This window comes from Nicotiana attenuata, unplaced genomic scaffold (assembly GCF_001879085.1).
Source record: "Nicotiana attenuata strain UT unplaced genomic scaffold, NIATTr2, whole genome shotgun sequence".
NCBI lineage: Eukaryota > Viridiplantae > Streptophyta > Magnoliopsida > Solanales > Solanaceae > Nicotiana > Nicotiana attenuata.
The window spans coordinates 292,121-316,460 of record NW_017670377.1 but is presented as its reverse complement, the minus strand read 5'-3'; the positions used below and the strand labels follow the sequence as shown (position 1 = coordinate 316,460).

General features: G+C 37.6%; 2 protein-coding genes and 1 non-coding gene across 4 annotated transcripts; 1 reads left to right on the top strand and 2 right to left on the bottom strand.

Annotated features, from left to right (window-relative positions):
- Positions 1–846: 846 nt before the first annotated feature.
- LOC109238585 lies at positions 847–2,385 on the bottom strand. Its single transcript, XM_019405070.1, has one exon. The coding sequence runs from the start codon at positions 2,383–2,385 to the stop codon at positions 847–849; it is 1,539 nt and encodes a 512-aa protein (XP_019260615.1).
- A 9,741-nt stretch (positions 2,386–12,126) lies between these two features.
- TRNAG-UCC lies at positions 12,127–12,198 on the top strand. Its single transcript has one exon. It is a non-coding gene; the product is annotated as a tRNA-Gly (tRNA).
- Positions 12,199–12,623: 425 nt separating this feature from the next.
- On the bottom strand, positions 12,624–21,806 carry LOC109238591. 2 transcript variants are annotated; one of them, XM_019405074.1, is made up of 6 exons: positions 21,424–21,806; positions 20,029–20,328; positions 16,893–17,033; positions 15,205–15,533; positions 14,061–14,571; positions 12,624–13,487 (listed from the first exon to the last, which is right to left on the bottom strand). In XM_019405074.1, the coding sequence occupies exons 1-6, from the start codon at positions 21,575–21,577 to the stop codon at positions 13,024–13,026; spliced, it is 1,899 nt and encodes a 632-aa protein (XP_019260619.1). In that variant the 5' UTR covers positions 21,578–21,806; the 3' UTR covers positions 12,624–13,023. The 2 variants fall into 2 exon arrangements, with proteins under 2 accessions (XP_019260619.1, XP_019260620.1); XM_019405075.1 differs by having other exon boundaries at positions 12,624–13,484; positions 21,424–21,805.
- Between the last annotated feature and the right edge of the window lie 2,534 nt (positions 21,807–24,340).

The following is a 24,340-nucleotide window of genomic DNA, read 5'->3' as shown; positions in this document are numbered from 1 at the left end:
TTTTCTCATTCTTCTTTTCTCTCCCTCTTTTCTTTTCTTTCATTCTTGCCTTTGCTTTTTGCTATGGTTTCTTTCTCTCGGTTTTCTTATTTTCTCTCTTTTGTTTTTTTTCCTCTCTTGTTTTTTTATTATTCTCTTTCCTCCCTTTTTCTTTTCTCTTAGTGTTACGGTCGAATCCTATGGAGATTGCCTACGTATCATGACCCTGCATGAATCAGACCAAGCGTAGTTCTTAAAAAATAAATGTGAAAAGTAAAGAAATAATTTTTGGGAATTTTCAATTTTTCATTAATAAAAACTTCTATTACAAAAGATGCTACACTACTCGTCTTTTTGGGAAGGAAAGGAAAACTACAAACAGACTCAAAATAATACAGACTCGATGACTAAAACTGGGTCAAGAATACATTAAAGCTTCAAATCCTGGGGCCCGCGGGGCATCATTCGGCATCGCCGCGGGCCGATGTGCAAGACCCCCTTGTAGCTGCTCCAAATCATTCATAACTTGACGAACAAAAATCATCACCGTAGTAAAGAAGGTGGTGCGACTCATTCTTTCGCCTGCCTGACACTTCATGACAATATAATCCGCGATGGCTCTAATTCTTTCTCTGATCCGGCCCTTTTCCTGAAGTAGTCGGCTTATTTGCTGGTTGTGGGCCTCTAACACCTGGGAATCGTGGAAGTGATGGTCTTGCAACAGCTTCATTTCTTTCTCCATCTCGGCCATTATCCTATAGCAATGCTCCTTCTCAACCTGGAAGTCTTTGTCCCGCTGGGCTGCCTCGTCCTCAAGGGTGTTCACTTTTCGTCTCAAATTGGTAATGGTCCCTTCATAGTTTCTTTTCATCTGCTGCACAAATTGGGCCCTCTCCTCTGTTTTTTTGCCCACTGTGCCCGGATTTTTGCTATATTCCCCTCAGATTTCTCCAACTCTTCCTGGCACTCTAAGACTTGCTTTTTCAGCCCGTTTATCAACCTTTCATCGTACCGACTTCTTTCTTGATTTTTAGCAGCTATTTTCATTTGTCGGATCTGAGCCTTAAGAACCTCATTTTCTTGAGTTAATTTCTTTTTGTCTCCCCCATCAGTTGCGGCTTGCACACTCTTTTCAAATTGAAGATCTTGGACCTGTTGCTCCAACTTCCCTATTCTAGCCCGGTATTCCTTATCCTTGGCTAGCCAATCCCATTGTACCTGGGTCCCGTCAGTAAATTGTTGTACATGTGGCCTCTTTGCGGGTCTTTCAGAAATCTGGAATCTTTTTCCAAACCAAATCATGTATTTCGGGTCCACTTCACCTCTAGCCCGATCTCGCACTATGGTCTTAGGTTCAAGAAACCTACACTCATTCCATATTTTGCGAATCTTCCCCTCGGGAAAGGCATCTTTGGGGCCTAATTCAATGATTTGTTTGCTCAGATCTTCATCGTTATGAACAGTTTGGAATCTTCCCAATTGCCGCAAGACCCGGTGGGGAGCATAAGGTTGGATGCTCCGAATGCCCATCAAAAGAATATAAGGCACTTCAGCTGATGTATATACTGCCTCAGCAACGGGAAGCCATCCGAAAGCCCACTCAATTTTGTCAGCAGTCAAAGATCTCAAACATGACAACCAAGCCTCGGTACCCTCTAGGAACTCAATACCTGTTACCCTGGTTTTAAATTCTTCAATACAACTCAACCCGGTTAAACCATAGTTCATGTACCCAGTCCGGTGGCATAGGTGCTCTTGTATCCATAGTTGTAGCAACAAATTGCATCCTTGAAAGAATTTTTCCCCTTCTCGGCACATGGTTAGGGCTCGATATATCTCAGCCACAATCAGAGGGACCACCGTGCTGTTGGACTTCTTTATTGCAACATCTAGTATTCCCACGAGGCCAATATCTATGTGACCATCTTTTCGTGGGCAAATCACGACTCCCAAAAAAGCTACCATGAAGGCCAAACCCCTGCGTGCCTCCCACTTATCTTTGTTTCCAGCGTGTGTTAAACCAGTATTGGGCTCCTCAAAACCTTGCGGGTTGCCACATCGATGGTACAAGAAGTGGAGAGTGCAATATCCTTCTGATAGATTCTTATCCTGAATATCTCGGCTATCACTCAATAAGTCCAGAAATCTGTGGAGGGTTACCGGTCTCGGTGCCAATGGATATCGACCCCTGAGGTTTCCGTTCAGACCCGCATATCCCGCCATCTCCTCTAAGGTAGGTGTAAGCTCGAAGTCCGAGAACCGGAACACGTTGCGAGTTGGGTCCCAAAAAGGTATCAATGCTTCAATAATATCCAGCCTTGGCTTGATATTCAATAACCCGACGAGACCGCCCTGAATCTTTACCACCGTTTCTCTGCTACCCTTTCCTAGGTCATTCCACCACATGTGAAGCTTCAAAAGGATCTAACTCAGGACTGAGAAAGTTTCAATGTCAATTGTACTCATCCTGCACATTTTATTTAAAGTGATTTAATGTCTTATTTTGACCTAAAAGAAATAGTGGCTATTCGAAGTGATTTAATGACTTATTTTGACCTAGAGGAAGAAATGGCTATTTAAAGTGATTTATTTTGACCTAAAGGAAAAAGTGGCTATTTTTTCAAAATTTTTATTTAAAAAACAAAGACTCGGTTTTGCAGATACGGCCTTTCAGCACTTCTGGGAGGGAGATTTTAAGGCTGTGCCTGCTAACCGTTTAAAAAAATGACTTAAGGTGGCTGTTCTTGCAAAAACAGCCTTCCGGCATCCTTTTGGGGACATTCGGCTTATTTTAAAACAAGAATGGCATCACCCGACTTATTTTGGTATTTTTGGGCTATTTTTGCAAAAGGGAGGTTGGACCCGATGAGGGTTGCCTACGTATCTCACATCCGGTGAGAATCAAACCAGCGTAGTTCGGGCAGATTTGTCAAAACCAAATATATTTTGAAAACAAAAATCTTTCTTTGTTTTTTTCAAAAATCCGGCAGAGTTTCAGTACTATTTGGATATTGGTTTTTTCAAAGCAAGTGGTTACCCTCACTTAGTCCTAACACTGCTATTTTCCGTTCAATTCTCTCCCATTATGTACAAGCCGGTCAACATGCAAAGCCGAGCAAATAAATGCACAAGTAGCACGTAAGATGCATCAGGATGGTCTTTTCATTTTAGGTCACCTGTCCTAGACGGACCCAACCCCTGTGTTGAGCCCCCTAAGTCAAATGCACATGATGCAAACAAACGTTCCTACTAGGGATCCAGCATGAGGCTTTGTTATACTAGGTTTAAGCCCTTGGTTTATTGTTCTAGATCTGGCTTACCCGAGCGGACAACTCGAGCCGAGGGGGGCAGCGTACCGGGGATACAGAAGCTCCGCCTGCTTAGCAACTTATCCGAACCTCGTTCTAAATGGGATAAGACTCTAAACAGAAGAGAAGTCACACGAAGTGCACCCTTCTCCATGATGTAGAAGACTCAGAGAGAGGAAGGGTTTCGTAGCACTTTATATATACAATTCAGCAAATATCAAAGCGGTAAAACATTTAGCACATTTAGCACGAAACATGTAGGGAAATCAGATAAGCCAAATATAACAATTATTCCAAGCTTGAATTCTTGAACCCTGAACCGAAATTCTAGGTTCGTATCCCCAGCAGAGTCGCTAGAGCTGTCACACCTCCTTTTTTACACACCTACCCCGAAGGATAATGTATAAGGGAGTTTTTCCATTTTAAGTGACATTATTCGAAATGGGATTATTTATTTGATTTTCAGAGTCGCCACTTGGGATAGGTTTGGCTTTTGGTGTCCCAAGTCACCGCTTTTTCTTGAATCCCAAATCGAGGAAATTTCGACTTCCCGAATGGAGTCTGCGGACCAGAAATTCTGAATAAGGAATTCTGTTGACCCGAGGGAAGGTGTTAGGCACCCCCGGATCCCGTGGTTCTAGCACGGTCGCTTAAACCATTATAATTGGCTAAAAATCTGATTTTAATACATGTCATCCTATAGTGAAATTTTAAAATTATTTATCGTTTTTGATTAATTTTAAAGAAATTGAACGTCGTTTAAAATATATTTTTGGATCACGTCACATGAAGTGCACCCGGATCCGCGACAAATTTTATTCAACGTTTTGGGATTTGGATTTGGTCACATGAAATGCACACCCGAATTTAGGAAGATAAAATTATTAAAGAACGCCCTAAAGCGACTAACGTGTTATTAACTTTGCGGGAGGCCATGAAAATTCGCTAAATGGCACGTCCCGAGTTCTTAATATTTTAATGTGAGTATTTAAAGAGGGCCACGCAATTTTGAATTTTGTTTGGCGTGGCGCACCTCGTTTCATTTTTAAGGCCATCCTAAAAGGGACTACTATTTTCTATTACAGATTGTCTCTAACGGGCCTAATTAATTAATATTATTAGTCAACTACTATTCAAAAATTCAGGCCTCAAGTTCAAGTCCGAATTTGAACAAAAGGAAAACCTCTTAATTCAAATTCGCTTCTTAACTTGGAAAGCCCAAAATTCATAATTCAATTTTTAAAAATCCGATAACTTCGATAAACAAGATGTGGCTTTTCGGCGGATAGGGCCTTGATGCCAGCCCAAAATCTATTTAGTTTATTCACACATGCTGTCTAAAATTCAGGCTATAGAACAGGCCCAAGTGAAAAGACAATCCAGCATTGGAACTGGGCCATGTGCCAATGAAGCAAATGGACAGGCGGCCAAACTGGGCCTATTGACAAACCCAGTTCTTAAAGTTCAAATAATCAACAACAATGTTAATTAACTTGTACCAAGGCAGGAGAAACTTTTGGCATGGATTAAAATTAATTCTACTCATGTGCCAAATTTTGAATCTTCAGTTTTCATATGCAACTATCAGAGAAATAGCAGTGATCTACGTGTTAAATCGAGAGAGTGCAGAAATGATTTTAAAATTCTAATCGAATGATCTCAAATTCAAGCTGTGAGGGAACTAGGTTCTGAAACATGGAATCAAAGTAGCTAAATCCTATAGTTACCATTTGGTTCACCATATACCAAATTAACGATTGAAACATGATAATAGACCTTGAGGATATCTGAGATATAGTTCAACAATTCATTTTGTTAACATTTAAGCCAAACATGAATTGCGAACTCATTTTACACTACTAGATCCGAAACGAATGAACAGGATATGAGATAGTTCAGCAGTCCAATTCATCAATATATACAAAATATACAAGTTTCAGGAAGAGGAAGTCCAAATACTGCCTATTATCATGCTAAGTATTACCTAAAAACTATAGTAATAGCAGGAAAATCAATTTGAAGCATTCTTCATTCCATCCTTTTCAAATCCATTACATGCTTAGCAACTGATCCTCAACTATGAGCTAGGAGAATACCTGGAGATATAAGGAAATGTAAGAAAGGAGAAGAGTCAGCAGCAGTAAGCAGACGGTCAACAGCAGCTTAAAACCAAATTCAAAACCCAGCAAATGGTGCCCAAACAGTCCAGGAAGTAATTTCCCACAAATCAGCCACAGCAAACACTTAAACCAAGCTGGAATGACCCAATTTGCACTTGAAATAAACACCAGAACCTCTGAAACCTTTAATTACTGGAGCTTCAGATCTTTCAATGCTTGAAAATCGAGGATTTGAACTCTAAAATCTCGGAAACTCTCAGATTCAACAGGATTTCTATTGATTTTCAGTACTAGCTCTCATCGTTCAAGGTTAAGACTTTTTTTTTTTGTTTTTTGTTTGAATTTGGGATTTTCAGATCTATCTCTACTTCTCAAAGCTTTTGGATTTTTGAATTTTCAAATTTTTTGATCTCCAAAACTTAGCTTGCAAGGCAAGAGTATTGCCCCTTTTATAGAAGAGACTAGGGCTATTTCAAATTTTTCATTTACACCCTAGGTCCCTCTTTCAGTTTTCAGTTTTTAACTATTGAGTCCTTAGAATTCCTAACTTGTTTTCCAAGTTATACTACCTAAAATCTGATATTCAACTTAACACCCCAACCTAGAAGCTTCTAGAGGGTTTTTTTTTCTGTTATTGCAATATTTTCTAAGTAGAACACCTACAGTACCCCAGAATTGCCCCCTAAAATTACTAACCTAACCCTTTAAACTAAACCATGGTCAATCAACAACTTGAAGATCATTCAACTATAACCAAATTCAATTATAACAAAACTCTTAATTCTGAATTAACTAACTGAATTACTACTGTCTATTATCAGTCAAACTAAAATTAAGAAGTGAACAAAATTAACACAAAAATAGTATGACTAGAGAAGAAAAGAAAATCGAATACTGGCAAACAAAATCAAACCACAGGCAGAAATACTAATCAAATTATCAAACTAAACTAATCAAACTAAGTAGTTAAACAGGAATCATACGGTTGCAATCAAATCAAATGACAAAATGTAATCAAAACCAATCAATCCCTAAATCAATCCTAAAAATAGAAGAAATACTGAAGACGAACAAAAGCAAAACAAAATCAGAAAGCTAATGCATAAAAGGGAAAATTTACAGATAAAAAGAAATTTAAGAACACTCACTAATTTTGAGCTTTAACTCGACTGATTTCGAATCCGATCTTCAAATAATGTTATGTGTTTGTTCTTGCCAAGAACAAACACATAGCATAATTTCAAAACCCTTTCGAACACTAGCTAACCCTGGAAACTCGAACAGTCTTGAACGGAAACCCTAGATCTAAAATCCGAGGGGTTACAACTGGATTTGAGGGATTTCGGTTTAGGATTTGGGAAGAGGAGGTCAAAGAGGCCCTGGGGTGTGATTTTGGTGAGGTTTGAGGGTGGCGCCGCCACCAGAGAACAAAGGCGGCGGCTAGGGTTCATGATTTTAAACAGAGATGCGAGGGGTTTGGGCAAGTTTTGAAGAAAACGGAACTTGGATTTGGAATGAGGAGGAGGAGGAGAAGACATGGTGTGAATTTGGGAGTTATCGGAGTAGTTTGTGTCATCGCCGCCGGCGGAGTTGACGGAGGAGGTGAAGGCGGCTGGTCTCTCTAGGGTTTAGGAGGGTTAGAGACGGAGTGGGGGTCTGAAGAGGGGTGGGTACGGTTCGGACAGATACTAAGTGATGGGGACTTCTCGTCCGTTGGATCAACAATCCTAGACGGCCGAGATTAATTGGAGGAAAACGACGTCGTTTTGGCTATTCGCTGGAGCGGACTGGGTAATACAATTGGGCCTGGGTAGAATTTAAATGGATTTGAGGAGTTTGGGCTCGATTTTTTTGTTAAAATTAAAATAGGCCCAACATCTGAAGCAAAAGAAACCTCTTTATTTTCCTTTTCTCTTCAATTTTCCAACTTCTTTTAATTCTTTTTCTTTTGTTTATTTTTCAAATATTAAAGCTAAAATTAAACCTAAAAGATTAAACTAACCTTCCTAATTATATTAAGCTAGAACTAATAATCAAACTAATAGTAAACTACCAATTTAAAGAAAACCAATAAAATTCAAAGCTAAAATTTAAAAAAATCAAGCAAAATATCAAAAAAAATTTTATTTTTGTATTTTCGTAAAACCCTAATTACTAATTAATCTAAAAATATAGAATTAAGTCCTAAATGCCAATGCAATGCGTAATTTTGGATTTTTTAGATGAATTATGCTAAATTAAAAAAAAATGCACATGCAAATAAACACGACAATTATGCAATATTAATTCTTAAAAATTAAATAATAAAAGAAACAATCCTAATTCTAAGGATTCTATAGGAGTAATTTAAACGAGGCAAAAACCACATGCTCACAGTTGTCTCCAAAACATCTTCTCTGAATCTCACTTCCACGGACCGCGTAATTGTGGCCGCTTTAGCGGTGGACCTTACGCAGCCGCGCTTTTCCATCGCGGTCAGCGCTTCAGTCCCAGCTTTGAACTTGTGCAATTTTAACTCCTTCATGAGTTGATTATAGCTTTCTTGCCTCATTTTAACCAAACCCTGCAGACAAGAACATTAAGTCTGATTTCGGGAATACTTTTACACATTTTTTATCCAAAACCTAAGCAAAAGAGAGCATAAGATAGGCTAAAATCCATAGTTATCACACATCACAGATGAAAATTCCATCACGCTCGAAAATACCAAGTCTCTTTACTCCATCAACCCAAACCTGAATATTTATAGTCCGATTGTCTTTCCTCCGCCGAAAATAAAATACCGAATCTCTGAATCAACCACTGAGTAAACCTTCTTTCAAGTCATTCACTGCCCCAACATATAGGCAAGCATCTTACCACTACATCAATACTGTGCGATAACGACTCATAAGATCATAGCAAGTTGTGCATAGCCTCAGAGCTCTCAGAAGTACAACTACTGAGCTGAAATGACGAAATATCCTTCCGCAAGGCGACGGCAATAGCCCAATCAACTACGCAGGGAGAAACATCCTGCACTGCATCTGTAGTACCATCACAATTCCTCAATTCTCGATCGATAGCAAGCGTTTCACGTCGCATAAGATTGAATAGGAAAAAAAGGCATAAGCCTGAAAGGAATCAAATCGCACGATGAGGAATCAAGAAGGGAAGTGCTCCTAACAGCGATGTAGCCTCTCGAAGATAAGCACAAACGTTTTCGTACCGATCCGCAAGACTCTACTAGACTTGCTCATGACTCGTGAGACCTAAGTGAACCTAGTGCTCTAATACCATGTTGTCACGACCCAAAGTCCATTCAAGGTCATGATAGCGCCAGACACCACTGTCAGGAAAGCCAACACTAAATACTTAATTTAGGTCCTCATTTTAATATTTTTGAAATCATAGTTTTCCTTCAACCAAATAGTTGAAGATGGAAATTGCAGAGTAAATAATAATTTTTTTAACAATCTCAATACTGAATAATCCATAATAATCCCAAAAACCGGTGTCACAAGTGCATGAGCATCAACTAGGAAATAGAATAAAATACAGCATCTGTCCTAAATACAAATTTAGACAGGGAAGAAAATTTAAATATTATGAAGGAGACTCTGCTGACTGCGAGTCATAATATGGAATGCAGCTCACCTAAGTCCCCGCATTAACCACGCTGCTGCGCCCACAAGGCCACTATATATACATATGTGTGTGTGTGTGTGTGTGTGTGTGTGTGCCTATACAATACTGCAAGTGTAGTATGAGTACAAAAACAACGCGTACCCAGTAATTATCCAGTCTAACCTCGAAAAATTAGTGACGAGGGGTCGACTCCGATACTTACTATGGGCTATAAGTAAAATACCAAAAATATAATTTAAACATGGGTTGTATAGAACGGCTGTAAGCTCAATATTATGAAGTAAGTAAGAAATTCTTTTATACCAAAGAAATCTCCAAATTTATTTCTCATAATTTAACAATTTATCTTAAGACAAAGAGGTAATATCATTTATCATAATTTCCAAAGCAATCAATTCAATCAGGCCCAAATCATGCTGATGTCGCCGATCCAACATATAAATATAAAATGTGCACTACCGAGGGTCGAACGGCTCGAACCATAGATGCATCTATTAAATTTGTTGAGGCGTTCGGCCCGCTTCACAAAAAGATAAACACATTCAAACAACAAAATCAAGAATCTATTAAGGGGAAATTGTTCAAGGAAATGCAAATTCTCATTTAACGGTCTAGAAAATGAATTTTATCCTTTTAAAATTCCTTTACCAAGTTCAATGTGATTTAAACAATCAAATTAACAAGAAGGTTGCAGACATCGCAAGTATAGCATGATTTGGGTCTTAGACTACCCGGACTTAAGCATAATAGAAGCTACGCACGGACTCTCGTCACCTCGTGAATACGTAACCCTTGCAAATAGGAACACATATCAAATTATTTAACCTATGGGGTTAATTCCTTCTTACGAGGTTAGAAAGGAGACTTACCTCGCCTCAAAGTTCCATATTCAGCTCTCAAGCCCTTCCGACGATTCAAACCGATGCCAAGGCTCCAAGACCAGTCAATAATTGTGCAAACCCATAAATATATACTCAAATACTCATAATAATCCAATGTATAACAATTTCTAACCCCAAACGAAAAGTTGATAAAAATCGCCCTCGGGCCCACGTGGCTGGATTCGGAAAATTTTCGAAAATAAACTTTACCCATAACACAAGGAACATAAATATATAACTTATTCCAAATTCCACGTCCAATTTCGTGGCCAAAATCCAAGAATATAAATTTCTAGGTTTTCTACCAAAAACTCCACAATTTCCACCAATTTTCATGTTTAAATCCTTAAAAATCCATATATTTAACTTAAAATGAGGTGGGAATTACTTATCTTTACTTGAATGATGAAATCTCCACTTGGAGCTCTCCAAAAATCGTCCAACCAAGAGAAAATGAGAGAAAATGGGCCAAATCCCAATTTTAAAAGAACCATTCTGCCCATATCTGCGGTCCACTAGCCACTTCTGCGGCTCCACACCTGCGGACATTATCGCAGGTGCGACTTTCAATCAAGCTCAGCCAAGTCCGTTTCTACGGACAAAAACCCACTCCTGCGGTCACGCTTCTGCGGAGCCTTGACCGCTCGTGCGGTCCAACGCCAAAGGTTTAACCCCGCTTCTGCGATGCCCTATCCGCTTCTGCAGATGCGCATCAGCGCCCCCAGCTCCGCATTTGCGGCCCTTTGCCCAGGTGGTCTAGGACCGCTTCTGCGACCATAACGCCGCACCTGCTGGCTTGCACTTGCGGCCCTTTTCACTCAGGTGCGATTGCACCAGACACTAGCTACTTCAGCTCTTTCTCGAATTCCAAGTTCGATCCATTAACCACCCGGAATCCATTCGAGGCCCCCGGGACCCCGTCCAATCACACCCACCAGTTCCAAAACATAACGCGGACTTGCTTGAGGCCTCAAATCACATTAAACAACGCCGAAGTCATGAATCATACCCCAAGCTTTATGAACTTTAGAACATCAACTTCTATATTGGATGCCGAAACCTATCAAATCACGTCTGATTGACCTCAAATTTTGCACACAAGTTGTATTCGACATTACGGACCTATTTCAACTTTCGGAATCGGATTCCGATCCCGATCCCGATATCAAAAGGTCCACTTCTGGTCAAACTTCTCAAAAACCTTCAAATTTCTAACTTTAGCCAAATGACCCCAAACTGACCTATGGACCTCCGAATCCTCTTCCGGACCTAGAATCACCATACAGAGCTATTCCCAGACTCGGAATCCCAAAACGGACATTGATTACTTTGAAATGCACTTCAACCTAAACTTATGAAATTCTTCTAAAATGCTAGCTTCCACAATAGGCGTCGAAATGCTCCCGGGTCATCCAAAACCCAATCCGGACATATGCCCAAGTCCAGAATCATCATACGAACTTGTTGGAACCTTCAAATCCCGATTCCGAGGTCGTTTACTCAAAAATCACAACTTAGCCAATTCTTCCAACTTAAAGCTTCCGAAATAAGAATTCTCTTTCCAAATCGACCCCGACCTTCCCGAATTTCAATTCCGACCACGCGTACAAGTCTTAATACCTAAAGTGAAGGTACTCATGGCCTCAAACTGCCGAACGACGCGCAAGAGCTTAAAACGACCGGTCGGTTCGTTACACCGCCCTCTTAAATCTTAGCTAAGCCTGCCTTCATATCAACTACTTATCTTGTTTGTTTTTAAGTTACGAACATCAAATGTGACAAGACAGGACATAACAATTACTCAAACAGAAAGTGAAAAGTAATCGTGGAACTTAATTCACATTACGCTCAGGCAACAAGTAAAATGAATAAGGTGTTGGTACCTGTACAAGGACAAAGGAGTTATGTTGTTACATTTTCTTAGTTAGAACTGAATATTCATATTCTTCTATAAGTGGACTTCTGTTAACTTACCAACAAAGAAGATGCTTCTGTTTGTGTAAATTAGCACATAACAGAAATCCGTTTTTCTTGAAGGGAAAAATAAATAAAAGACGTTTTAAGGTTGTCTTTTTACTCAACATGCGTTTGTTTCTAGAGCCCTGATTCGTATCAATATTTCCCTTTCCCCTACCTCAACTCTTTCCAAACAATGAAAGTGAATTGATAAGTAACGTGATAAAACCGCTGTTAGAGATTGTCATACAACAAGCGTTTGTAGTCCAACGGTTAGGATAATTGCCTTCCAAGCAATAGACCCGGGTTCGACTCCCGGCAGACGCACAGCGGTTTTTTATTTGTAACTTCTTTTGGGTGATTTGAAGTCATTTTTCCTTTGTTTTGTCTACCCTGCGTGATTTCACGTGTATTTTGATGAGTTGATATTGAGAGCGAGCCGAATGTTTGGAATTGAGGGATAATACACTCTGGCAAAGCATAACCTCAGAGCTCTGCCGCTAACAATAGTGACGGTGGTTCGTTATTGTCATTCCATTCCGAGCCATGCATAGAGGACTCAAAAGGCCCAAAATTTCTTCTTTATGCCAGGTATTATAGTGATAATAGTTTCAAACTTTTCAGAGTGTAAGGATCATTCGTTAGAGAACACCGAGAAGGGTTTTAAGCAAAACGTAAATACGTAAATAATCATTGAGCATTTATATTTTCCATAAGCAATGAGTTACATCCTTTGAGCAAACCACGGGGGAGATAAAATAAGACGACCTATTAAAAATTCTATAACAAACACAAGAGTATGAAAATGTCCTGCGCAGTGATATTACATGATGAATACATTTACACGTACATAATAAATGGCCGGAAAACCAGAGCCTAAAGAGAGAACTTTTCTACTATTGCCTCATCAATGATGTACACTGAGGCAATGCCGAAACTATGTATCTGGCATCCATCTTACAAGTAATGGTACAAGCCCAATGGCCCCCCCAACCCAGCATAAGATTACAACATTCATTTCTTCCAGTGAGACAGGCTATACAAATCCTACATATTTTGCATGTCTAACAGCAGTTAGAAGGAATAGACAAATGCAAACAGTAAGGGTCCTTGTCTGCTCCAACACCATAATGAGCTCAGTCCAACATTCTGTCATCTCCTAGGTTCCACTCCATTGGCTACCTTCCTCAGCTTCTGCTCACTACTACAAGCCTTATCCATCACCCTTGTGTATGGGGGAATCATACATGGTTTATTTACAAAGCTGGTACTGAAACCTTCTGAGTCCCTAAAAGATTCGACAGGAGATGATCTTATTGATTGAGCTGAACAAGGTACTGGTCCTTTCCGCTCAGGTTTTCTAAAGTTGACTGAAAGACGAACTTTCTTCGAAGGAAGTATCCCATCAGCAATTTCAACCAGATTATTTGATCCCACCACTGGTTTTGGTGCTATGGATTGTTTTTCAGATTTCTCCGTCAACTTACAAGCTTTCATGACCTTCTGACAAGGTCTTTTCAGCAACTTCACTGTTTCTTCAGTGTTCTGCCTCAATGAATGCGTCGCAATCTCGCAAAGTGTCTCAGCAGCAACCAATATTCTTGGAGAGTCAGCTGCTACCATTAGATATATAATGAGCTTTGCAAGGATAAAAACGTCTTGCACAACATGCATGAGATAAGAGTTTTGACAAGATTTAACATTCTTGGGAACCAAATGGAGAACGTGCACCAATGCATATACTGAATCATTTCTTCATATCATGCAGTATGATTTTGTCAAGATCTAATACTCTTTAGACATGATGCTTGGTGACCTATTATACAAACTAGCAATTAATAAAGCAACTTATGCAACGTGATGGATATTCCATAGAAACTCAAAGAATGCAAAGAATACGGGTTGACCCATATGAAATCTCTATCCATACTAATAGCAGATAAATCATTCCAGAAACTTGTGATGGATAGATTTCAAATTAGGATAACTCTTTCGTTAGCGCCCACAGGTCGCACATCTAAGCACAATCATATCGAAATTGGGATACATCAAACAATCAGAAAGCAAGAGAAATGTGGACCACGCAACAAATGTACACTTTTATCCATCTAGCAGAGTGCTGAAAGCAGAAACTGCATATTCATTCAAAAACTGTAGCAACTCCGTACTCGAGCCACAGAGAAAATTACCCGGGGGCACTTCAGAAGTGCTGATGGCTCCAATTGACGATGAAATCCTTTCACACACAGTAAGGGTATCAGAGTTTGTTGAAGCATTTACATTTTCTGAAACTTGAACTCCTGTTGGAACTAGTTTGTGATTGTCAGTGAGTGATTGCAATTCCACAAGGAAACCAGTAGAACCTTTCAGCGGAGTCAAAGTGTTTTCCACTCTTACCCATCTGCCTTGGCAAACCGTCTTACTTGTAGATAATTTAGCTGAATCAGGAACAGTTTTAGGATGCCCAGAGTATGTATGTGACCAAGGAAAGGGAGGCAAACCATTTCGCTGAGATGATGGCTTGCCTAGACGAAGATCACTACAATTTCTTGAAGATGCAGGCTTGACTGTGTCCATGAGGAAAGAATCTAAATCCTTGGATGGAGCAAGCGCAAGGCGCTCCAACACATCCGTTGGCGTATATGATGGAGCATGAAGCATTGTCGCAACTGTTTGGACCTTGCGACAATGTTCCTGTACCTATGAGAAGAAAAGGGGAAAATACATAGGCGGTGAGCATTTAAAGTTAATGGCATTTTCTTGTTTTTCCTTGAGAACCTAGAAACACTATGTATGTCCCATTTTTATATGACATTGGTATTTGAAGAGTCAGTTTCTCGCTTGGCTACATTTTTCTCAACTATTCTTTTCGTAACTATAGTTGTAATTGATTGTGATTTGTAGTACTTTTGTAAGGCTTCTAATATGTAGATTTTATCCAAAAAAGTAAAGTGATTGATGTCCAAATGCATACCAAAAATAGATGGTTTCACCTCGTACTTCAAGCTCCACCATTCCTTTTAGAACAAATGGAGTAATTCCTCCATTCTTAAGAATACGACTTGCATAGATGCTACCAAACCAGAATAATAGGATCTAGGTTTCTATGGTTTTGACAAGCCTCAGTTCCGTGGATAAGAATGCTTTTCAATTTTCATACATCCAGATCCAGTACACAATAGGGGTTTAAAAGAATCAAGAAGCAGACTTGGACATGAAGCAGCCTTGCTTGACCAAAAACAGAATCAAGAATACTAGGACATGAAGCAGACTTGCTTGACCAAGTGGACCGTCAAGATTCAGTTTCAGTAACAAATAACCTCAAAAACTCACCTGATTAAAAGAAGACGGATTATCAATCCTGGTCTCTTCCTTGTCTCCATCATCTCGACTTTCTGAAGAAGGGCCAGTATAAGCATGGACACAAGAGACACTGCTATCAACACAAGAATAATTCTGCGTCTGTACAGACTTCTGAAGTCGAAGCATGGAGTTAGCATCTCTAACCAACTGCATGAGACTGTCATTTGAACTTGAAGCTTTGTTTCCCTTATCTTTGGGAGAAGGTGCACATTTATAACTGCCATCAAGTAGTTCCCTCAAAGGCAGATCATCTACATCTTTTGTGACATCCATGACATCAGATTTCAAGCCATAGATTCCTGAATCAGATATCCCTTGTCAGTTCCTCAGAACATCTATGTATATAACCAGTTGGTGAATGCTAACACCAAGAACGACCAAAGAATGTTGTTGATCAACCGAATAAGTTCCAGGATACAGCAAAAGCTAGAAAGAACATACTTTAAGATAGCTATTTTATCTAACAATATGTACAAGTCAAGGATTAAATGTCAGGGTACCACAAATCAGACATACTTTACACGAGCTATTTTGCCAAATGCAGGTCTATTGTATTGACATGATCAGATGCATTGCACTGACTTATTACCTAGACAATTCTGAGTCCAAAAGATGCATAAAACAAGTATATCACACTGTCTGCTAGTGTGAAAGTGCAACCTTTCACTTGGCTAGGTAGTTAGAGTATCTTATATAAAATTACATCTAGTATAAATAGATTGCCATGACTTGAGACTTCTTGTAGGTTTTGGCTTATATATCTCCTCACAGAAATGACTATGCAAAATAAACATTTGATTCAAATTAAAGTTATAGCAGTAAGTATTTTTGGCCTTCATTGACGTCGTGATGCACATGCCCGAACCAATGATGCTTAGCAAAACATCTTTCATTTGAAAGAACGTGTTACAAACATGCATGTGCAAAAAGTATTTAAGAAGATATATTTGACAAAGATTATCAAGTAACGTTTGTCTCAAATGTATGTTTTACATCTTTTGGGACTTAATGAAGAATTACCAAGTGAACCAACAATATCCTTGGTCAATAGTACAGTTATCATGAAAATCAGTCCACCAACAAAAGAAGAATATTCATGGTCGGGAAGTAATGCTGCTGTGAGGCAAAAGGAAACTCTTTAGCATCTGAATTGAAGAATTTGCAGATGATGGAAAAGAATTTGGTGCATTGGTTTAGGATAAATGGTGTTACATGGCAAAGCCATAATTTTACAGCTCAAATACAGCTCTCAGCAACAAAAACACATGGTTACTAGATAATTAACCATGTTTAAAGAACGTGAAGATTCCGAAAGAAAAGAAATGACATAGGAAGAAATTAAACTGTAGTTAACAGTTTTCAGTTTTTAAACATCTTAAAGGGAAACAAGTGCACCATCAAGGGAATCCAGCGTATGACCTTGGAAAAGGAAAGTGCGGAAGCCAGGTGTAAGTGGCAAAAACAGAAGGTTAAAAAATAAAGTTTGATTTATATTTTTCATAGTTAAAAACTTGGAATGCAGGTTTAAATTTAAAAAAAAAAAAAAAAGAAGAAGAAGAAGAAGAAGAACAGAGTTCTTTGGTCGTAAACCTAGTACTAGAAGACACACGGAATGGTAATTCTTCTGAAGTATTTGGAAGAAACAGAATAATACATACCAAGAAAGTTTCTTCCTCCAGCAGCTGAACCGAAGCCAACCAAGCTCTTTAAAGAGAAATTACTTTTAGTAACTTTGCCATTTCTTCTATCGCTTCGCTTGCCACTAGAATTCTGCCTTTGCTTAACCACTTGAGTCCTCTCTGACAAAGTTAGAATAGATTCCACGAATAAATCATTTTACTAGAACCATTTTATATATTTTAGAAGTATTCAAATAAAAACTTAAACACAAAGCTGATATATTAATACATTTACATACTTCAAAACAGATAACTCGAGAAAGCATTACAATTAAATAAGTTCAAAGATATTTCTACCGCAAAAACAAATTGAAAAGAATGAATGAAAGCTGAACAGGAAATCATTACGCCACCCTTCAAGAGTTAATGGCATGAAAATCTAAATAAATATTAAAACAGTCCCTTCATCAGCTTAATCTATCAGTAGAAGATTCCAACTCCCTGCTGCATATTTGTCACTGTAAGTGCTAAGGGGTATCTACATTTTGCAAGTATATTCTTTCAATTTGCAAACAAGTGGACAATTTCAATAGAGTACAGACAGGAGGTCCAATGAGATCAGAGAAAATGGGTTATATCCTTCAAAATACTTTGTTAATCTCTCTCTTGAAATTCTTGAACTCAAAACTCAGCGGACGCCGTCCTTAAACCCTCCTCCGCGTAAATACAAAGCTTTTCTTTGTGGCAGGGTTCGAACTCGTAACGTGCGTCTAACCCACACATCAAGCACTATGCTCTTACCACTTGGCCATGCAGGCACTTCGTTAATCATTTAATACCATATCTCTTTTAGAATATCTTTAATATCTTATAAAATAGATGGAAGACGGGGAATTGCTTAATTAGTACTATACATCTGACCTCATTGGTCTTTGTTATGACTCTTTATAAGGTTTAGCAAAACTGAAAATGAACTAAAACATTTCTTAGCACATGAGGCATTTAGACAAGCTAAACTAGAAACACATTTTAAGCTTCTATTAAATGAGTAATGCAGCTTCTGTTCTGGTGGTTTAGCTGTACTCCTTAAGAGCCTAAAAGATACAACCAGCAATATATTTTAGCTGATTCATCAGCAACGCACTTCGTACAAAGGTCAGCACTGCAGTGAGTCAGTAGGCAACACAACAACCATGGACCTATTTGGAAATAAAAGCGATTTAGCTTTAATGTCATAGAAGATATAAATTTAGCTTCAACATTAGTCAAATTTATGGCAGGATATATAGCAACTCCGCACTTTTGCACATTTGCTATCCGCAATTGAAGTTGCTTCCGAGAAAGAAAATGCGAAAAAAAACTAGATTGCTGATTGGATTTCTCATTCAATCTTTACAGCATTCCATGTATGATATTACCCATGTGATAATACATTTGGCAAGCCTTTCCTGGTGTATCGAGATCCTAGATTCTATCCACACAGTAATTTTAATTATGTGTTACAGTCAGTTGAGATGATCCAAGCTGCAGTTACTTTAAAAGCAATCTTATCCATACAGGTCTTCCAGGCTTAGGATAATAAGGGGCATGTAGCTTTTGAGCAAAAATTAAACAACTGAATTGCAGCAAGCTCCTGACAATTAATTATGAGCTTTGTCTAAAATATAAATATTTTAAATACAAGTGATATAAATCTCTTTTGAATCTTCTATATGAAAAAAGGGGAAAAAGGAGAACAATGAAGTCTAGCTCTCCATATTAAAAACATGATCCAAGGCAAAGGAAGGCTAGAGTAAGCTACATGTACCATTATTATATTTCTTATACATCAGTGTTTTTTTATTGGGGGGGTTAAAGGTGCACCTTTGCGCGCTTAAGCACTAAAACTAGATGCAAAGCAGGTACGTATGTATCTTGCATAGGGGTGCTTCAGCTCATGCACGAAAACATTAAGGCGTGCTCCTCAAAGTTCATGAGCTCTGTATTGAAGAAGAGGATACTAAAGAATAAATATAGCAGGTAAACAACATATCAATTGTAAGAAACTGTTACGGGTGAGAATGTTAACATAAAAATGAATCTTAAAACTAAATCTTTGCATTTAATTAAAAAATTTAAAAGGTTTTAAATATGATATCCATGATTTTACTATACTTCACCTAATTGCAGTTTTTTCAATTCCTCTGCTCAATGCTCATAAAAAATTTCTTGGTGCTTATTATTACTTTTGAATCTAATAATAAATATTTTATATTTTTTGCGCTTCTCTTCACTAAACAATATACACATTAATTATGATTTGCGCTTAAGACCCCAACCGACCTTGGCATTTCCCTACATTTTTCTTTGCCTTGGACAATCTACTAGGTAGCTGCTACCTCCAACCAACATAGGTATCCGGTAACTCTATCCACCAAGGTTTAGAGAGATGGAAAGAAATCACCTAACCTTTCCCCTCTATTGGGATTTGGATCCTGGTCTTTCGAGATTTGTTCCAACTTCATCGACAGCTAAGCCATACCCTTGGGTGCAACACTATCATATATATTACAATAAGGTTGCAACTTTGCAACCAATTTTGTTTTTGGGACAACTAAAATAAATAGCTAGTTGTAGTTTGGTCCAACAGTAAAGTTGAATCTCGTTTGTTCTATACTCTCTATACTCTGAATTGTGTAGGAGCGGGTAGCCACCAATGTTTTCAAAGATGTAGGTGACAAAGAAGCATATCACTTTCATAATGAACAATTTTTTGCGGAGCCTATAAAGGAAATGAGGGAAAGGCGTGGGGGCAACGCCCAATGTCCTTGTAACATGAATAGGTTCCTCAGAGGTACCAAAGGGCAAATATTTAGTTTACTAAGTAGACTGCTTGCACTTCTTGAAAGGGGAACTATTAGAATCTTATTTTTCTCAAACTAATACCACATGTTACTTTCTTTAAGGTTTTCAAGCATAACTTACACAAGGCATCATTGGAATGTAGTGATTTTCAGAAACAGCAATTAAAACCATTACACAGACTTGAAAAATCAAAAATAGATACATGACCCGTAGGCATTTCCAGTGCCATCTGCGAGTGGATGCCATACATAAAATTAAGACTGGTCCCAGCCAATTCATAAGAACACATGGATAACTGTGATGAAGAATATACATGTATATTGGGCATTACCTCCATTTTTGCAATTTGTAGGATTTGCTGAAAGCTCAGTACTAAAGCCTTTTCCATCTTCACCAATTTTATTTGCAGAAACGTCCATATGCACTATCCTTGATCTCTTAGAATTAGAAATACTATTTCTGCCCACCTTCCCAAAAATCCGATGTGATTGAGTAGCCTCTAACCCAAGTGTCAATGGAAGCTTAGTATTTATGCTCCTGAAACTGTGGTCTTCTGAAGCATCCTCGGCACTATGTATGGATTGATGACCAGAGAATTCACTCTCGGACATCTTACTCCAAAAAGCTAACTCTGAGGTTTTAATGGCACAAATCACACCTCAGATAATAATATTGGGAAAATAGTATGTTAAACTGGATGCACCATTAGCAGTATAACTTACAGGTTTCCAGGTTTGAACATTACCTGCTTTAGTGTTTCAAAAGAAATGCTAAAATAAAACAAATACATGCATTTGTGCTCTCTGCCTCAATGGGTTCCGAGAATTAGAAATAACATGAAATGTTCTAAGGCGCATATGACGTCTTATTACTAGCAAATCACCCTTTCCACTAATAATTTCAACTGCCGTGTGATGAACTACATAATTGACCAGTTAGTAAATTCCACCATAGTATACATTACATTTCTTGACAATACCCAGCTAATAACAGATAGTAATATCATTCAAATCCTGAAAGATCAATGTACTAAGCTGACCCAAAGTATTTCCCATGAAGACCGGGTATCCTCCTCAGTCTGTCTCAGCCGTAAATTTTTTATAAACAAATTCGTCAATATCTTAACTTGAGGCTAACAGTTTTAGCTGTCTCAGTTAGTTCAACACAATATGCAAATATAATATCTACCCATCCAGAAAATCTTGCAATAAACTAACACTAAACCTTCCTAGACTGTACATAACGAGCAAAGCTAACTTTTACCCCAAAATGGAGAAAATGAAAAAGCTCTGCTTTTAGCCATCACAAGCTAAAGTTCTACTAGTAAGGAGAAAAAAAATAGCCATATTAAACCCCAAAGTGTTTAAATTCTATGAATTGATGGTGCAGAAAATATTTACACAATCAAGTCCATCATAAGGTGATTGCAGGTAACTCTATTTAATAACGGTAACCTCAAAATAAATGGTAAGTAACCTACTGTAATAGTTAAATTATACTGATGGTGTAAAAAAATTGAGGATTACTACGTTGTCAGTCTATATAACTTAAATCCAACTTTTAGACAGTAACAGTGAATATTTACATGACCAGATCACTTAATAATCAATTACAGATAACTTTCTATATCAAACATGAATAGAAACCCACAAATAATCTAAAAACCTTTTAAACTGTCAGGTATATAAGTTAATCCAACCGGAAAATGTAAAAAGGGAAATTATACCTTTTCGTCTGACTAAATCATTGGTCCTATCAACAGAAGGCGCAGTCACAACAGAGGACCTCTCCAATTTAGGAGCACGGCCGCTGAAACTTTCCGATCCCATAAGCTTAGACACGTCCACCTCCACCAGAACAGAACCCTGTAAAGTTTCCATCACCTCACCAAACCCCACCAAACAAAACCCTCACATAAATTCAACACAACCATATCAAATGGACTGCGAATTGAACAAATTTAAGCTGAAATAAAAGCTAATTTGAGCTGATTTTACGGATAAATAGAAGATTTGAAGGGAAAACAAGAGAGAATTTATGGATTTGAGCTGAGAGTAACATGTTGCGGCTGAAGAAAAAAGAGTCTAGGGCAAGGAAAAAAATTAAGGGTTGAGAAATGAGAGGTATTTATACTTTTCGGGAAAATGAGGAAAGTGAGAATTGAGTTTCATTTCCGTCGGTGGGGATATTCGGGTGCGGTTGTCATCAGCGTAATCCACTTGACACGTCGTACTAATTGTATCCACGTGGCATTATCCGTTGTTGGAAATTAGCTGGTGCTTCGACCCGCTTGTGGTGTTGTCTGTTAGCGGGTTTTCTCGAACTGGATATTATGTGAGTTTACGAATTTACCCAGATCACAATAAGCTGAGACTGATAGTCAACGGATGGGACCAAGGGCATTTGGGACCATATAATTTTTAGTAATAAAAAAATTGCCCCTTTTAATTCATGAGACGTAATTTGACAAAGTACGAAATTTAAAAAATTAAAAATTGTTGAATACTTGATTTTAAATATTCCATGAGATTTTAATGAATACAAATTCATATCACTAAAAATAAAATAATATTTATATATCATGAGTCGTACCCACAAAATTTCATAATTTTGTCTAAATTTTCAAACTTCATTCACATTCTTCAAAAAAGCAAGAAGTTGACATTTTGATCACTAGAGATAGTTCTGTCATTTTAGCATGAGTTTGTGACTTGAGTAGGATGTGGATAAACTAAATGTGGTTGGTTTGGATCATTTGGAGGAGGCTTGAGCCATAACTCAATCTTATGGCCATGTGATGGAGTTAAGTTGCCATTGGCTTAGGTCCAAACCCAACATTTGTGGCTATGTTGGATAGTAATTAATATTGTAGATTGAGCATTCTGAGCACGAAATTGACCTTGTAGCACTATTTCGCTAAGCTAGCTCGAGGTAACCGGAAAATTCCTATTTTATAAAAGATTTTCTTCGAAAAGCATGTGTGCTAAACTGCTAATTAAAGCTTAAATTATCTGAGATTGTAATAAGTGATTTTCTAAAGTTTTGTATGAGATTTTGGCACATAGGAACAACGGTGGGACTGTTTAACCAAAAATTATGTAATTCGGTTAAAGCTTATTTTAAGAAGTACTCGGGCTACTAATAATCAAGAAATTCTATATTTACTTAGTGATAAGAAAGGAAATTAGAATATGAGATAGTAAAAATAGCCAATAGTAAGCAAAAGAAAGTAATTGTATTCCAATAATAATCAGAACGAGTCTGTACAAATCAATATTTTAAAAGGCGGGGGCGTGAGGCGAGGCGTTTCATCTCTGACGAGGCGAGGCGTAAGCCCTGAGACATGGGGCGTAAATCCCACAGATCTTTAAATTTTACTAATTTCAAGAATTTTTTATAAAAATTACATTAAAAATCACAAAATTATAATAAATAATCTATTTAAAATATTTATAAATTATAATTCAACCATGAATAATACGATAAGTATGACATATATCATAATATGCAAATTAGCTGCAATATCGTTACAACTCAAACAACAAAAGTAATGTATTCAATACGAAATTTTATACGTATCTCTTAAGGAGTAATGAATCTTAAAAGAATTTCAATATTATAATTTGTTATTTTTTTATAAAATACTTCTTTTATTTGATATGCTTTCTATTTGAAAGAGAATTTATATAAAAGCATTGTTCACAATTTAAATATGATTCTCTAGCACCATTTATTTTTAAGTTTCAACAAGTTAATAAAGTGACACATAATTCACCATACAATACCATGATAACTATTTATTTGTAAATAGTTGATAGCTAATACTAAGCTATTAAATTAATAAGTATTGTATCACGTAAACATGAAAAAAATAATATTTAGGAAAATAATTATAAAACAATTATGGACTATTGTATAATAAAGACATAACAAAAGTTAATAAATAAATATTTTTTAGGGAAAATGCATAAGTACCCCCTTGACCTATACCCGTATTCCCAACTACACACTTTTTCTTTGCGGGAATCCTATTACCCCCCTAAACTTATTTTAAATGAAATTATTTGCACCCTTAATGCTGACGTGAGAGAGTGTGTGTATTTCACTCTCCCGAAGGAGAGTGAGAAGCAAGAAAAAATGATTTTCAAATTATAAATGCATAAGTACCCCCCTGACCTACACCCGGATTCCCAACTACACACTTTTTCTTTGCGAGAATCCTATTGCCCCCTAAACTTATTTTAAATGTAATTATTTGCACCCTTAACGCTGACAACCAAACTCTTGGCAAGTAGTGAGCTACACGCGCCCCCACATGTACTTTTAGTACTTTTTTTATTCTTTCTTCTTTTTCTTATCCTTTTTTCTTATTTCTTATTATTCTCATTTTTTTTTTGGTTATTTCATTCTCTTTTTTACTGTTTTGGTCACCAGCGGCATAAAATGGTGGTCGTCGGAATTTCACAAACACCATTTTTCCGGCGAATTTTTTTTTCCGGCGATATTTTTATCTCGATCTAAGTGTGTTTTGTTTTATATATAAAAAAAAATTTCTTGAAAGTATAGTTTATGTGTGGGAGGAAGAGCAAAAAAACTAAAAATAAATATAAGCTGAGAAAACTTTTCCCAGTTAAAATTTCAAT

Coding starts and splice junctions, on each gene's coding strand:
- LOC109238591 (XM_019405074.1), bottom strand. CDS start 21,577: ATGGAAACTTTACAGGGTTCTGTTCTGGTGGAGGTGGACGTGTCTAAG. Junction 17,034..20,028: donor TACAAATTGCAAAAATGGAG/GTAATGCCCAAT, acceptor TAACTTTGTCAG/AGAGGACTCAAGTGGTTAAG. Junction 15,534..16,892: donor TGGAGGAAGAAACTTTCTTG/GTATGTATTATT, acceptor TATCTGATTCAG/GAATCTATGGCTTGAAATCT.
- LOC109238585 (XM_019405070.1), bottom strand. CDS start 2,385: ATGTGGTGGAATGACCTAGGAAAGGGTAGCAGAGAAACGGTGGTAAAG.